The following is a 16474-nucleotide window of genomic DNA, read 5'->3' as shown; positions in this document are numbered from 1 at the left end:
TCTTCTGCTTAGTGAAATGTATTGTACTGTTTTTAAAGCAATCTAGAACTGCTTGAGGTCTTGAATGACTGTCCTGAAGAGTGTAAAGCCTTCTCTCTGGACTAGAATTTATTCTTTTTTGAAAAAGCAGCTCAGCTTTTCTGCTTTTTAGATCTGCTTGGCAGCACGATGTTAGAGGGATGAGCTGTTAGCACTGAGACGGCGTGTTGGTGTTCCATTACTCATTATGTAGGGTGAACTTGAGGAGAGCCCATTAGTGCTCTCCACTGGGATATGTTCCTGATATGTAATGCAAAACTTCAAACGTATGTCACAGATCAGGCCACATTAGCATGCGGAGCACAGCCACGCAAAACAGATGCAGCTTGTCTTGGGCTGTAGCAATTCCAAACATCCAGCAGGGCTAAAGCTGGACAGGAGGCATTCTTCACCCACAAATTGTGCTGGATCACATTAATAATTAAACAAAATAGGTGAAGTGCTCGTAAAAATTGTACGTATTATTGTACGTGGCACTATGAACAGCACTGAAGCTGGGATGAACTAGTATTAGGCACAAGGCAAGGACTAGGATGAACTCTCACGGCCTTGCCTCTGGGGTCCATTTCATGTGCTGGATGAAAACCTGATGCAAATCCCTCAACATCCTGAGCGACCAGGATCGCGCCAGCCACTGTAACACGGGTGGGTGCAGAAGGAGCACCCGACATCTCCCGCTGTGCAGCAGGACGTGCCTGCATCGGACCTGTTTGTAACTGGGACGCTGGGTCAGGGCTCCCAGCAGCGCAGGAGTTTTTGTGATGTGGTGTATATAGAAAAACAGAAGAGAAATCTCATTCTCTTACAGTGCTGTGATAAATTGCTGTTTCCAGTGGTTATCTCGGAATCTATCAGGATGGATGTGGTGGAAGGTAAATGAAAACCTGGGGTGGTAATTGTAGCTTCTGGTGCAGCTCTGGGGACGGTGTCAGTGGTGTTCCTGGCACTGCCAGGTGGTGGTGTGGTGGCGGCAGCATGGGATGCTGCGGGTGTAGGAACCAGGAGAGTAGCTGAAGTAGTTGGAAGATCTGAAAAGCAACAGCAACAACGAAATTTGGTTAAAGTAAGTACACAAAGCCAATCACAAGTGGCTATATAAATCTGGGGAGGATATTTATGTCTCCTGATTAGAAGCAGAAACCAAATTCCAATTCTATTTACCAGGTAGTCAGACTATTGATAGCTCTCTGCCTAAAGTTACAGAAATGATCTCCTGAAATCAAGCTTTGTTTATTAATAGTAATAAAGTACTCTGGATGGAAGGTAGTTAAAAAGTTCAAAAACTTATGGGATTATTTTCAGTACCTCAGAAGATACTGGATTCGTACTAGGAACCGTTTGCATGTTTCCCATGCACCAGGGAAAACTACACTGAAACCACTTGTGTTTTCAGGATATTATCAGCAATGACTGTGGCCTCTCCAGATCCAGTATCTATATGGCAATAACGTGACAAATTTTAATGATGTATTGACAATTCACGATTTGGACCTTATCTCCTTTTCCCACTGTATCTTCTTCTGCTTATGCTTTCAAAAATAAGCAAGCTTTCAGTAAAGGGCAGCACAATGCTGTGTTCAAGGCAGCAGGCAGCAGAATACAACAGCTAGTGTTCGGGTTCCACTATCAGGAAATATATTCACTGTAAGTGCGCTGGAATAGCAAACAGTGAGGTGCTTGTATTTATTTACCTTTGTAGCATTTTTTCATGTCAGGACCCAGCCACATATTGTCAGGACAGGCACATGTATACTTGGGAGAATGGGGAGAGATCTGAGGCGCGGGAAGACACAAATACTCACAGCCTCCATTTGGTTGGGGGCTGAGCTCGCAGGAATCTGGAGCTGTTCAAGGACAAAAGAAGAGACAAGTTACTTTTCTAATTACTTATTTCTTGTTCTTGGCAAAAAAATACCAGGTCCTCTAAGATGACTCTCTTCCATTCCCTACCTCAATCTTTACAGTTTGGAGTGAAACCTTACACACTACTATAAAAACTGCCCAAATATATAATGAATGGCAAGTATCACAGTGATGAGAGTACCTCACTGTTACCAAAGATGCTAATTAAACAGCTATTAACAAATTGCAGACCTGTCAATAAATGCTGCTGCTGAATTAATTATGCAGGAACTTCAAACATTAGGCATTGATTTCCTATTATTAATTGGTCTTTCTCTCTCATCAAGAACCATCAGGAAACATTTCATTTACTAGCTCAAATAAACCTGATTTAGGGCCATGATACCCTGAGGACGTGTCTTACCTTTGGGCTGCTTTAATTCATGAAATACCACGATGTCATGAGGATTATTGAGATTTTCTGCCAAAACGGAGATGTCCAAGCCATTCAGCCTGTTTGCACTGAAGATTGCTTCGTTCTCCAGGTCAGTCCAGAACACTCTGTCCTGCAGGAAACGCACAGGATTTCTGCCCTGACCCTGCTCAAACCCAACTCAGGTTGGATTAAACTCCAGCAGTCACAAAGTCCATTGTTCTTACCTTGGGGCACCTTTGGTTCATGCTACTTTTATCTGCAGCTTTTTTCTGCTTTAGACACTCTCATTTCTAATATTCAAAAGCACAGCAACCCTGTATGCTTATAAAGTGCTCAGTAATTCCGAGTAGCTGTGAGACTGAGATGAGGCAGCAGAAATTTGGTTAAGTACAGGAGATGTCCATCCGTTTTGTTCCTGAACTTTTTTTTTAAAAAAACAAACGGTGTAGGTCATGAGCAGAACCAAAGGGCCATGGTAGAAACTTTTCTTATCTGTGATTTTTTAAATCTTTTCCAAAGAGAAGGCCTGCATTAAACAGGTATCTATGAAGAGGCTGGTGCCTAGAGCACACCTGGAACATGAGTATCAACTTCTCTTTTTTTATTAGTATCTTTTGCATGGCACAGTATGATTGAAGATGCAAAGCAACCAGTCAAGGAAATACACAGGAATTGCAGTTATCAAACAGTATTTAGTTGCTCGGTCAACTATGTATGCTGCTGTCTGCAGCAAATGCCTCTATTTCAGTAGGAAGGCCACGTTGCTGGAGAACAAGGGCAAATTATCAAAAGCAAAAGGGTTGTCTGTTATTCTAACCAGCCATTCAGATGATGGAGGGTGTACAGAGCTTTAAATAACCCGAGAGATCCTTCCAAACACGGCTGACGAGGATAAAACAAAAGAGCAGCAATGTCTTGAGGAAACCTGCACCCAAAGTCAGATGCCCAGATATCACACGAATCGCATGGGCCTAAGGGTTGTAGGGAAGAGTCAAAAGCCAATCCAGTGAAGTGAGAAGAAAGGAGGCGGACACACACCTTGACAGGGAGCCAGCTACACACCTTTCTGCTATAACTTCCTTAGAGTGAGGTGCCAACATTGAAGCTTTTGTTCCTGTAATCATTTAAACAATCACAGAGAGGAGCTTAGCTCCAAGAGAGAAGACTTCACTGCCCCAGGCTAGGGACACTTGGCAATCCTCTACCAGGGGAGGAGTGGAAAAACTGGATTGTCTCTCTGCTTCCACCCAGGCACAGTCTCCCATACCCCTGGATGGGAGATAGGATGGGGGATGCAGGTTCGAACACATGCTTTAGATTTTAAGCATGAGATACAAACTGCATGGAAGCTGTGAGCCCTGGGCCATCCCAGGGTACCTGTGTATAAACTAATGGCAGAAATGTGGATTCCCATTTATGTAGTAATTTCTGCACATCTCAGCAGCTCTTAGTTCTTCCCCTGATGACATTTGAGGGTCCGAACTGTACTACTGCATTAATTACTGCACTGCTTTTAGTAAGGCTACAGTGTGACACTGAATGGTGCAAGAGTGCTCCATCGACAGGACTAATTGAGTTTTCAATGGAACAAGTAGGAGCTGGAAGCCTTTGTGAAAACAGGCTTATGTCTTTGTAGGATCAGAGCTGTAATGTTGGGGACAGGGAGGTTCCTCTGATGCATGGCAGGGCTTGTGTCCTAATTGGACCAGTCCAGCCTGAATGAGAGCAGTCTGCTGACCCTTTCAGAAGGTGAAGGCCAAGTGCCCAGGCTCGGCCAAGCACTGGTGTGCAGTGACTGCAGGGGGAGCCCCGCCAGCGCCTTGCTGGCACAGGTAGTCCCAGCAGAAGCCTGGAGGCTCCCGAGACAGCGGGAAAAATGTATCTGAGGACACTTCTGCAGATGCTGGGATGAACAACGGAAACAAGCAGCTAAAGCAGCAAAATTCAAGGGGCCATCCTCCCCTGAGGGTTCTGTTGGCACCAAAAAATGCAACACAGGCATGCAGAGACAGTGTGAAACAAATCTGAGAGCAGCAGAGTGCTCCTCTGCAGGCTGAGAGCTGCTCAGAGCCCACTTCCAAAGGAAAAGACACACTGCAGTGCTGCTCTCAGTGACTGTCCCAGCCGTTGATCACGGTTAAGTGTCTTCCCCCTTCCCTTGCTAACAGCTTTGGCCTTTGTACGGACAGTTGGCTCAGCTCAGATCCAGGCCAACCCACTGCCCGTTGTCCGGTTCTGTGGGAGGCGTTACGCAGGGCACCACCGGCCCCACACGGACGCACTGCTCCTGTATTAGGCAAAAGCATGAGACAAAGCACTGCTCCTGATTAAGGGCTTTAGAAATACAATTTTCCCTGCTGAACCCACACCAGGTTAATCGGTTTCTATAGCAGCGAACGCCCTCGCTGAGCTTTCTGCGCTATGCAAAAGGCAGAGCTTTTAATCAAGAGCAGCTCTGAGACCTCTTGCAGTCCCCAGCCTGTTCTGTGTCTGGTTTTGACTCTTACCTCAAACACTGCTAAGCCGAAAGGATGGCTCAGATCGTCAACAGAAGAGATCAGAACTTTTCTGTTGCTGCCATTGAAATCAATGCAGGACAGTGAATGCAATTTGGAGTCTACCCAGTAGAGACGCTGATTCAGCAAATCTGAGAAGTGAAACACAATGAAGCAAAATTACACACAGCTCCTGCAACGTTCTTTCTCTTGCCCAGCATGTTTTTCCTGCTGGCAGCATGACTGATCTCTTTATTATTGGGCCTTTTTTTTTTTTAACATTACTTCTGATTTTGAATCAGTGCCCAGATACGCTGGGATAAGACCCTATAAATAAGATTAAAAAGGAGGAACATTCTGTTGTATGTGGGTGGGGGGTGCCTGACTGACAGCTTTGTACAATGAGGTTCTTTTGTTACCAGGAGGAGCAGGCCAGCAGCAGTTTGGGCTTCCCAGAGCCAATCCCTCAGTGCCCGAGCGAGAAGCATCATCCACCACAAGGCTGTTCAGTCCTTGGCCTCTTGCTGGAAAATGACGACTGTGACTCAAACACCTCTCTGAAGGAGCTGTGCCATTTACACATTTTCAGTGAATAACACTCCTGGGTCCAGAACCCCTTCCCTATGCTGTGGGAATGCTGGTGGTGGGGACACTCCTACCACAACCAGGGAGGTTTCGGGGAGAGTGCAGGTAAGAGTGGGAGAATCCAATATTACTTAGAATGCTAAGCACTGAATTTCTCTTCCTGGAGCAAACTCACTCATTTTGGATGAGATTCACCAAACAGAATGCCAGTGGATGAGTGCCAACACAAAACAAGTTCTGTAATTAAACAAGTCATTAATTAATTTCTTAATTACTAAAGAATAACATTATTTGTTTGCAGCAGTAGCACTTCAACACTATGCAATAGTAGCAGCATTTTCTCCTACATCTTTGTCATCGTGGCCAGAGTTTTCAAATATAAAACCAAGCAGATGACCTCAAATCTGCATGGTGTTAAACACATACCCTGTCACTCCAGAGGCGGCTGGCCCCTGCTGCCCCTGTGAGGGTGGGAAACTTCCCTTCCCCTCCTGCAACATTCTGTGGCAGTGAGAAGGACCACAGCCCTCTGTGTGCCAGCAGGATGCAGAATAGGGGCCAAGATGGGTTCTGTCTCGCCACCCCCACCCAGAGCAGCGTGTTGATGGGCAGTGGGGCTCTGTGGGCTCTGTCTCTTCCCTTGATGTACTGTGCGTTCATCAGTCCTGTGAAGCACCTTGACACTGCTTCTGAGACGGGGCCCAAGTCCAGAGCACTAGCACCGAGGACTCTGATGCTTCCTGGACTTCCAAAGGGCTGTTGCAGTTCAGCATCCTCCCCCAAAATTTCCCTTTGCCTTAAAGCACACCTAAAAGCAATGCACAGCTCCTGCAGTATGAGGATCTGACGACAGCAAGACTTACTGCCTGTACTTGCTACTGAAATAAAATTGCTTGTGTTGGTGAGCAGAGAGTATTTCCAGGATTTTTGTGTGCAGGTGGCATTGCACATTCACAATTTTGTTTTCCTATTTAACAATAAAAATAAATTTACATCAGACACAGTGGCTGCTGTAGCTGTAACCTGGGCACTTACCAAGCGTGATGCCGTTTGGCCACTCAATGTTGTCAGTCACCAGCACCTGCCGCCCCACGCCATTCAGGCCGGCTTTCTCGATCTTAGCTTTGTCTCCCCAGTCAGACCAGTACATGAACCTGAAAGACAGATGCAAAAAACCAGTAAATTTGACTCTAATGTAAGAAATCTGCAGTACTAATCAGAGTAGGAGATGCACTGTTGTGTCCTTATTAGAGCAAAGCTCCTCAGCCACTTCAGTTAATTCTGATATGCACCTCGTGGAGCTACAGATTGTCCCACTGCAGGGTGCTCTGCCATAAATCTGCCAAAATATCACTGTAGTAACCCCAGGCAAAACTATCTGCTGGTGCGTCTACTAGGTACATAGACTTCACTTACCCAAATAGCCCATATACATCAGGCTGACTACTTCATTTCCCAGCACAACCTGGACCAGCTCAGGCCCACTGAACACATGACCCGAGTGATTATTTCTGAAAATAATTTTCACGACTTTAACAGCAGTGGCCTTGCAAAGAGCTACTTGAACCACCTCAGCAATTCAATGGCTCTTAAAGGGCACCTGAAGTCTTGATGAGTTAAGAACCACTCACAGGTTTGTCAGAGAGACAGAAGTATGACAGGAACGTCTTTGTTGGCAAAGGGAGTGTTTATTTTCTTTACACCTACCTCCGTGTGGGATCAACAGCAATGGCTCTTGGCTCACTGAGGTCACTGTTGAAAAGTGTTCTCCTCCTGCTTCCATCTGCAGTGGCCACAGAGATGGTCTTGTTTCCAGAATCCGTCCAGTAGATATTCTTATGAACCCAGTCTATGGCCAGTCCTTCGGGAGAGTTCAGCTGGCTGTCTATCAAAATCACCTGCTCAGCTGTGTCGCTGGCTTTGTCTATGTAGGCACTGCAAAGACAGGACCCGTCACTGCCCTGACACACGGCTCAGACGTGCTCGGGGTTGGACCTCAGCTGAATGCCCCGGCAGCACCACTGCAACCCCACGGAAAGAGAGTGCACACGTGGAAACCCTTATGGCTGCATGCTGCGACCTTCTGCTTTCTCCTACAACTTGTTCTTATTTCCCTTCATCTGGATGGCAGGCACTTCCAGAATGGAGAACTGTAATTTTAATTTTTTACCTGCTTCCTGCTGTAACTGCACAATTCAGCAAAACGTTTGACTTCAGGCATGTTAACTTCAATAACATCAATTCATGGGATTTAGGGACATTAGAAATACAATCTCCAGTGCTCTGCTGAACAGAGTTGAATTTAGCAAGCAAATAAACGTGCTTAAACGTATTGCAGAATTAGGACCTGTGTAACTAATTATGATTCATCAAAGGAATTAATAGAGCTGTACTAATTTGGCAAGTGATCTCGTTAGATACAAAGAAAATGTTCACTAAATATCAGTGGCAGCCTCAAAATCTTTCAAAACGCTAATGAAAGGCAGCAAACTACATGGATGTTTCATAAATAACTCAGTGTTGCTCCTGCAAGCACACAGGCTGATTCTGCTCTGTTGCCCCTGGACTGGTATAATTTGTACTGAGTGAACTGAAATGGAGTTATTCTGAGTTTGTATCAGTGTTTCTAAGAGCTTAAGTCTGGCTCTTAGAAGAACTTGGTACATCTTAAAAAAATTTACAAAACAGCAGACGGTTTTTGCCCCACCTGAACATTTGAAACTGCAAGATGGTTGACATCTCCTGTTCCCCTGGCCATCCTGCCTTTGGTCGTGGAATGAGAAGGTAAAGTCATATGGAAGCTGAGCTCAAGTATCAGGTTAGACACTTGAAAACAAATGTGTGAAACCAGGAACTCTTGACTCTGCTTTATGGGCCATGGCCCAGGCTGGAATGGCTACGCAGAGTCAGGCTGCATTAACAGCACGCTACTGCATCTTCACTCCAAGGAATGGTTTTGGTTGCTCTCTGACCCCACACCAAACCAAGGGTGTCATCGGGGTTCTGCAGGGCATCTGACAATGTTCCCAAGACTGTTACTTTAGTCTGATGAGAACCACATGGTCTAACTACACAACTTCAGGCCAGTTAATTCCTCCCCAGTGACACTGACACTCGTGTTGGACACTTCCCACCCACCACTGCTGTACCCTCAGTGCCACTCGCTGCACTGCTGGGGAAGCAGAGAGGCTCCTGCAGCTTTCAGAATGGGAGGGCTGAAAACAACTGACTTTTCAATTCTCCTAACCACTAAATACTGTAAAAGATCATCTGACACCACAAAGGGGCCATGACCTCAACAGGAGAGGATCTGGAAAGGCAAGTGAGGTGAGCACTAAGAAAGATGGGATCTCCTGCCAGGGATTACCTCCTGTACCCTAGCTCTCCCCTTGCCATAGCCTCTCAACTGTAGACTGCTTTTCCCCAGAGGACTCCTGTGTTCTGTTCTCTGCTGGAAGGACATGGTGGCCTTTTGTTTAAAAGTGTTTGATATTAGATATAGTAGCAGTATTTTAAACAGGAAAGCGAATTGTTAAGAAGTTATAATTGCACAGCTTGCTCTGCAGAAAAGGTGGGACATAGGACAAAGGTAATGCAAACAGGAGTAAGAAAGAGAAGAAAATCTGCTGTTTGGAAAAAGGCTTGGTACAGCCATGTTCAGGGTATGAACGCTGTTTGGTGGCCCCCAGTGCCCCAGGGCGTTCACTGTCAGAGCTGCAGAAGGAGCCGTGTGTCCTGAATATTTCTCTATGTATGAATACGAAGCCCTTACCCACCCCTGCCTGTGCCTACAGGATCAGACACGGTGAAAGCAGCCAGCTTGCTTCTGAAACCTCTCCCCTGTTTTCAGAGCCCCGCAGGCCCGCTCAGGGTACCTGCCTAGCTACTTGTGTGCTTAATACCCAGCACAGCCTGGGCAACCTTCCCTGCCAACGGCATGGGAGCCACCACAGCCTGCAGAAACTGTGCCGTGGCTCCCACACACTGAAACCAACCAACCTTTGACTGATCATTAGCTAAAATCCAGAACAAATCTGTAGAAGCTGCAAGAGGGTGCAATAGCGATGCAAATCAGAATATACATGGGGGATTTTCAGCACATAAATTAAATGCATTTTTGACTAGGCACACTCACAAGCCCCAGTAAATAATACTGTGATGGATGCCATAAAAACAACTGAAGAAGGAGGGAGAATGAGAATTATAGAACATATACTGTGGTCAAGTGCTGTGAATTTAAATCCAGTCTACCAGAGACTGCAGTCGGCAGCTAGTATCTGTGCTGCCTCCTTGCTCCCACCGTGTGCCTCCTCTTGCAGATGCTCAGTCCTTTGTGGTTTCACATACAGCAAGTGCGCAGCACAAGCAGCACAGCATCCCTTAGCTGTATTATGATTCGTAAACAAGATTCTATGTCTAATTGCACAAATGCAGCAGGATCTATTACTGATGAAAAGCCTTCCTGTATTTATTTCCCATTTACAAAATTACCTGAAAGTAATTTAATGGTGCTGACTCATGTTTAGGTGCCTTTGACCTGCTGCACTGAGACCTCAGCTAAACTCAGCTTTGGAATGTGATACTTTGTCTTGCTTGGATTTACTATATTTTTTGCCTTAAAATTCACTATATTTTTGGCCTTAAAAGTCACAAGCCCCTGATTTCTGTATCAGTTCCTCAAAAAGCTTACAAACTCAGCCACAACCAGTAATCCAGTAAGGGAGGAAAAGCCCTGAGGTGCACTGTACCCTGCGTTGTTCTCCGCAGGTTGTCTTGAAGGGGTACAGATAGAACCGGAGATTTGGAAAGGTACCCAAACACACACCCTCTCTTGCCCCTTACCTGTAGATTTTTCGGTAGAACAAATCACACCAATATATTCTGTTTGTTGACACCTCCACGTCTAGTGCCACGACGTTCTTCAGCATGGGAATGATGCGGGAGTAGTCCCTTTTCACCAGGTCTATCTTACGGACCTCGTGGCGATTGGTGAAGATCAGGTACGGACTCTTGCCTACCACAGAAAATCAGCGCATTTGACATGTTAGCAGATGACTCAAAGGCTGGATTCAGCTTTCTCAAACAGCAACAGAACTATCAGTCACTGACAGTGCTGCTTTGTAAGGACACCACACCAGCAGCAAGTGTAAAGGGCTTCCAGAGGCAGAGCTATCACATGTGGACAGGGAGGACTGCAGCACCTCTGTGGTCCCTGGCTCTGTCCTTGCCTTCAATTTCACATTTCAGGTACAAAATCCAGTGACTCGTGGCCAGGCCAAGGAAGAGACAGCTCTGTGGGCTGCCTGGAGGGAAGGGAGGCAACCAGATCTGAGGCGTGATAGGGCCACACTGAATCCAGCAAAGCCAGGACTGGTTGTCAGGGAGGAATTTTAGGCTGTCACATACATGCAGAACTCACAGAGTCCGCCTGAGCACCCGGGCTCAGGCTGTTCACATCTCTTTTTTGTGGGGACAGAGCTTGCAGCCTAGATGCTCAGTGCATTGCTACTGCAGTTGTGATCTTAGGCCAGAGCCTCTCCAGAAGCACAAAGTTGACCTGAAAATGTCCAGAAGACAGGAGAGCAGGACACACAGAAACCAAACAACTGTTTTGCTTAGAAGCCCACAGCCAGCACCTCAGCCTCCATGGTTATTCACAGTGGGGTCCCTCCTGCAGGAGGCAGACACCCAGGAGTTGCACATCCCTGCCCTCTGCAAGCAGCAGAGCATGTGATTTCTCTGTGATCTTAAGTGTCACTAAAATAAGAGGCAAGTCAAACAGCTAAAGCTTTAGTTTCCTCTTTGTGCATCTCCCTGTTTGAGGTAGGGACAGGATGGGAAGCTCAGAACAAGCTTTAGGTTAGGCTGGTTTGTCTCCAACAGTGCCCAGTGAAAAGTGTCTTTCCACTGAGAAGGACAAGAGAGGATTGAGGAACATGATGCTGAAAGGGAAGAGCTGGGACAAGGCTCCAGCTCCGGAATACATCGTGCTGCAGGGCTCCCAGCACAGACTCTTGGGCACAACAGAATTTTCTAACCAACAAAGCAGATCAGTGTCCCAGGATTTGGGTCAGACCTAGCTCCCTGCAGGTGTGAGACTAACAACAGACATTATGCAGGACACTGTGCATACCAGACAGAACCTGGGAAGAAAGAGGCCACACGCATGTGCAGGATAACACGAGAGAAGTAATTCTGTATTGCAGGTAACTCTCCTCTCCCCCAGAGAGCCCCTATTTCCATGAAAGAAAGCCCCAGCATAGCTAATGATCATTCTTGCACAATTCAACTTTCTATCCCTCTGATTTTACCACTTATTTTTGCAATAAGGTCGAGCAAACTGCTGGTGTTCGTGTTGGTATTTGCTTAAGAGGCTGGGAGGGTGGAGAGGTGGCTAACCTACTGTGCTTTAATTGGGATGTTTTCTTCCTTTTAATACTACTACTAAATGTTATTGCTGCACTGTTTTCAATAACACCTGTCAAAAGACTTTCTTTTCTAGTTTCAACTTCAAACAGCCAACTAGTGACTGTAATCTTGCTCTGTACACTGTTAAAATATTCTGATCTGCATGATCAGTGGTTCTTGCCTGGAGATGCATCTGCTATCACTGCAGCAGTTCTGCGTTGCTCGAAATGAAACATCTTTGCTTGCTTGCTTTGCTAGTTTCCTTTTGTTTCTGTTCCTCTAGCCTCAGCCCTGCAAGCATGTTTTCTTATCAGAGTTGTGATGTTGAGCAGAGTTTAAGTGCCCGTGGCACTGTCTTACCTACAGCCTTGCAGTTCTTGGACAGGGTGTCCATCTCGTATCCCTCGTAGCACTCGCATTTGTAGTCCCCCTTGTAATTAATGCAGATCTGGCTACAAGCGTCTGGATTCTCACATTCATCTATGTCTGAAAGGAGTGTTTGAAACCCATCAATAACTTGAAATCAAACCATCTGTGATGGAGCAATGCTGAAGTGAATATAATCACGTCTCTGTATGGTGAAACACAAGGGACTGCTGTTTGCATGTAAATTACCTCCACACGTTTTTTTATCCAGAAGCTTGTATCCGGGCGGGCATTCACATTCATAACCAATCTTCAAGTCTTTGCATATGTGTGAGCAGCCACCGTTGTTCATAGAGCATTCATTAATACCTGGAAGGGATATACAGACAATATATGACACAGAAGGGCTTTTAGTTGTAAGACTGAATAAAATTAAGAGATGTCCTCAGAATTTTTCCTCTACCTATCAGCTTTTGGTAGCCAGGAGCTGGGCCCACAGAGCATATGAGTGACTTCAAAGAGAGGAAGCCACCACTATATTACTTTCTTGCTCTTTATTATTGCAAACCAACACTGCAGGATCATTTGAACTGAAAGCTAGTGGCTAAATGAACAGGGAGCCCTGGGGATACAGCCTATGTGAATCTCTGCATCTCATCCCATCAGAGAGCTGCTGCTTTGAGCATGTTCTGCCACATGTGAGAAACTTCTAAGGGACCTAAAGGCTCTCTCCAGGAGACTTCTTCCCCATGCACTCGTTCATGTTGACTTTTCTGAACAGTCTCTCTGAGCTTTAATAATTCATGCTGGGGGAGTCTCATCTCTCAGGGGCCAGCTATTTTGAAATACTATACTGGTTTCCCATCTAGCTTCAAGGAACAATCTATGTGAAAATTCCAGAAAACACCAAAGTACAGTCTGGCAGAGATGCTCCATTAGCACTGAGATACAGTCCTCCCACAAACACATCCCACACGACAGTCTGCTGGCAGCCTGCATCAGCCCAAGTGTGCAATTTATGAAGCAACAGCCCCCATTCTCTCCTGGGTCCCTGTCTAATCCAAGGCCACCTCTCTGATCCTTTCAAGTGCTGAAATGAAAAACAAACTAAATGAACCCTTTTAACTCGAACTAAATGAGAGGTTGAGGAAAGTGGGTGTTCTGTCAGAAGTAACATTTCTTGTTGTTGTAATTAACCTACACAAGGTGAGGAGAAAGTCCTCTCCCTAAGTATGACTGCTAAACAGAAGCTGTAGGATTTCATGGAGAGTGGGCTCACTAAAACAAGCAAAACTGATTTTCTTCTATCTATAATGCAATTTAAAGGCCAATTTTTTATTTATCTCTTACTTCTTGCTTCCTTGCACACTGCAGGTGAGCAGTACAGCAGAGCCATTAAACCAGTGCTCTCGGAAGACAATAAAAACATCCACAAGCCAATTAAGTCGGTAAGACTAGGAAAATACCATGCCAGAAGGAACCCCACCTCTGCTGCTATGCTTTCACCTTCCTATCAAAGAGACACACAGATATCAATACATTAACAGAACAATTTCACTAGACTCTAAGAAGGTGTCCACAGAGTCACCTTGTGTGTTGTCACTGTTCAGTGATGTTTATTAATGGATATCACCTATTCCTACACTTGCATAGGCCTATACCAAACTGGGTCATAAATATGCACAACTGCTCTCTGCAAAATACTACAAAGGCTGTTTTGACTGACAAGCAAACCCTCATTCAGATGACTCCCGTGGTTTCAGGGGTGCTCTATGGAATGGATTTGGAGACTGTAAATCAAGTGCTGTTCACTTGCTGCTCTTCTCAACAGGAGCTGAGGAGAAGCCAGGCAGAGACATTAGCCTGTTCCCTTCCTGCTGGGCAGCTGCTGCCCTTTACTCAAACTTCAGCAGTGTATTCGCTGCCTGTCTGAAGTAAGACAAGTGATGTTCTGTCTTCTGCCGTGCTTTTTTGGAGAATCTCGGAGGGCACTGCAGTGTCTAGCACACAGCTAGACAGACACACCAAGATAAGGAGCATGTCCTGCACCTCCTGCCTTCTGTGTGGATTACTTGTGCGTGGGTGTTACATTCACAGCAATCCACATCATTCTGCGCTCTTAAAGAAACATGTTTCCTTTGGGGGTATTCTCTGCTTGGCTTCCTAACTCAAACATCACTCCACTGCCAGCCTGGGACCATCAAGCCAGCCACAGCACCGCTGTAAGGATGACCACCAAGCCCAGCTGTGCCGTGCCACTGCCCAGTCTCTAAGACAAACTGGGCTGCCAGCTTTGCTGGGAGACCTCCACAGCCAGACAAGTTGCAACACCCACTCAGAAAGACAGGGAGATGTGGATTAGTGTGGAAGAAAGCAGGGGCATACTGGAAACACAAGGTAAAAGCATCCTCACTAGGCATGCACACACACTTCTTGTCTGATAAGAGGGGAGAGACTGACAGTTCTTCCTCGATGCGAGTTATTTAAGAGGCAGGCACTGAGCTCTGTGCTACTGATGCTCCATGGTATCATGGAAAGAGACGTTTCTACACTGGGGGAAAAACCAAATGTGTTTGAGTAATGCTCCAGACAGGGGCTAGTGCCCAGTGGGAAGGGTAAGAGGGGCTGCCCTAGGGAGAGCAGCCGCTCTCTGGCCTGGGTTTTCTGCTCTGCTGACTCCGGCAGCCCTGCCTCTCACGGGTTGTGCATTCTCACTAGCCCAGAGCTGGCAGGACATGGCAGAGAACAACCTGCTGTCACTTCTAAGGGAAGAAGCAACATGTAAAACCCCGTGGCTGACGTCATCTTTCAGAGATTGCTGCCACTCTATGTGTTTTCACCTTCAAAGCGTGTTCCCACTGGTAAATTTTTATGACGTTACCATCATCTTACAATTCAAACATAATTTAGGCAACGAGGCTAAATAAACCGGTCTGTGCTGTGGAGGACACTAGTATCTGGGAAGAGGAGGAATTCCTGGTTCCTAGTCCCATGCTCAGTTCATACATCCCTCCAAGAATAAAAGCTGAGCTGAGAAGGGCACAGTTCAAAGTTACAGATGATCAGACTAGGCTACTAATTATATTCATATGAAGGGTGATGAGAGAATAAAGGCAAGGAAAGAGGAGCAGAGTGAGAAATAGCATTAGCAGCTACATGTGGTTACATTCAAAGCTGTGAGCACCAGATGGAGGAGAGGGGAAGCAGTTACAACAGGAGCAACACGTAGAAGGCAAGTACTGTACCACATTCTTTCAGAGGCTCGTCAGACCAGTCCCTGCAGTCTCTATGTGAATCGCACACTTTGCCTCCGTCAATGCACTCTCCACTCTTACACTGAAACTTGCTGGGACTTTCACATGCTGACTCTGTCATGTCGGGCAAGAGAGGAAAGCAACTAAGTTAGTTGAGGCTCATGACAACAAAAAGACTGACATAAAGCTTCAAGAGGGTGTCATTAGCAGAAATGAGATGGGATTAAGCAAACGAACATTAAGCCTGAGCATCATGCGAGAAACTTTTCAAGTCATGCATTCTGCGCGGTCAGCACAATCGTCTCTCCCAGGCAACCCCACAGTCAGAACGGCTTAAAACTCTCCACAGGAAGCAGCCTGCGGCGGCCCAGAGGAGCACAGGCCTCTTCCCTTCCCAACGGCCACACAGCTCTGGCAGACTTACACCACGGAGCACAAGGAGCAGGAGCACAGAGCTGTCTGTACCTACCTTGGATGCAGCCTGCCTCATCGCTGTTGTCAGGACAGTCATGCACCTTGTCGCACTGCTTTGCTCCGTGGATACAGGTCCCATCACCACACTGGAATTCATCTGGCCGGCAGGTCACCAGAGCTTTAAGACAACACATTCAAGCATTAGCCACGCAGGACTCCAATCTTCTGTGTGGTACCTTTTAGCCACATATCACTGACGCTGCTGGAGTTCTGCACCCTCTGTCATCAAATGTCATAGAGCATCGTCTGCTTCCACCAAAGCAACAGAGGCAGCAGCTGCCTCAGCCACTGTCCTCCTGTGCCCCTCTGCCATCCCAGATCACCCTCTGTGTTCTCGGGAAAGGGTCCCAATGATTGTATGAGCAGATCTACTCAAAACAGAACCAGTGCAGTCAGTGCAGTGTCTCAGGTGAGACACAAGAAAGCAAGCAGGCAACAAAACTATTAGCAGTGGAGCCCCTTTGGTTTCTTCAGTCTATGTGAGAGATCAGGCTGCTTTCCAACTAGGAGCAGAGTGGCACTGGGTAGGCAAAGACAACTGCTCCTCAGCTCTTCTTCCTTCAGAAAAAATGTAT

General features: G+C 46.4%; 1 protein-coding gene across 1 annotated transcript in view; it reads right to left on the bottom strand.

The window, feature by feature from the left end:
* The window catches only part of LRP8 (LDL receptor related protein 8), a 91683-nt gene that overhangs the window by 4592 nt on the left and 70617 nt on the right, over window positions 1–16474 (bottom strand). The window contains exons 5-15 of the mRNA XM_026854482.1: window positions 15895–16017; window positions 15417–15539; window positions 12421–12540; window positions 12166–12291; window positions 10240–10411; window positions 7105–7332; window positions 6433–6551; window positions 4825–4964; window positions 2306–2447; window positions 1731–1883; window positions 846–1067 (exon numbers count right to left, since the gene is read on the bottom strand). Coding sequence (XP_026710283.1) covers window positions 846–1067; window positions 1731–1883; window positions 2306–2447; window positions 4825–4964; window positions 6433–6551; window positions 7105–7332; window positions 10240–10411; window positions 12166–12291; window positions 12421–12540; window positions 15417–15539; window positions 15895–16017 — 1668 coding nt within the window. The remainder of the gene's footprint in view (window positions 1–845; window positions 1068–1730; window positions 1884–2305; window positions 2448–4824; window positions 4965–6432; window positions 6552–7104; window positions 7333–10239; window positions 10412–12165; window positions 12292–12420; window positions 12541–15416; window positions 15540–15894; window positions 16018–16474) is intronic.

This window comes from Athene cunicularia (genome assembly GCF_003259725.1).
Source record: "Athene cunicularia isolate RWA chromosome 8 unlocalized genomic scaffold, athCun1 chr8_part1, whole genome shotgun sequence".
In the NCBI taxonomy this organism is placed as follows: Eukaryota; Metazoa; Chordata; class Aves; order Strigiformes; family Strigidae; genus Athene; species Athene cunicularia.
The sequence above is the reverse complement of the archived record's forward strand: the minus strand, read 5'-3'. Positions and strand labels throughout refer to the sequence as shown.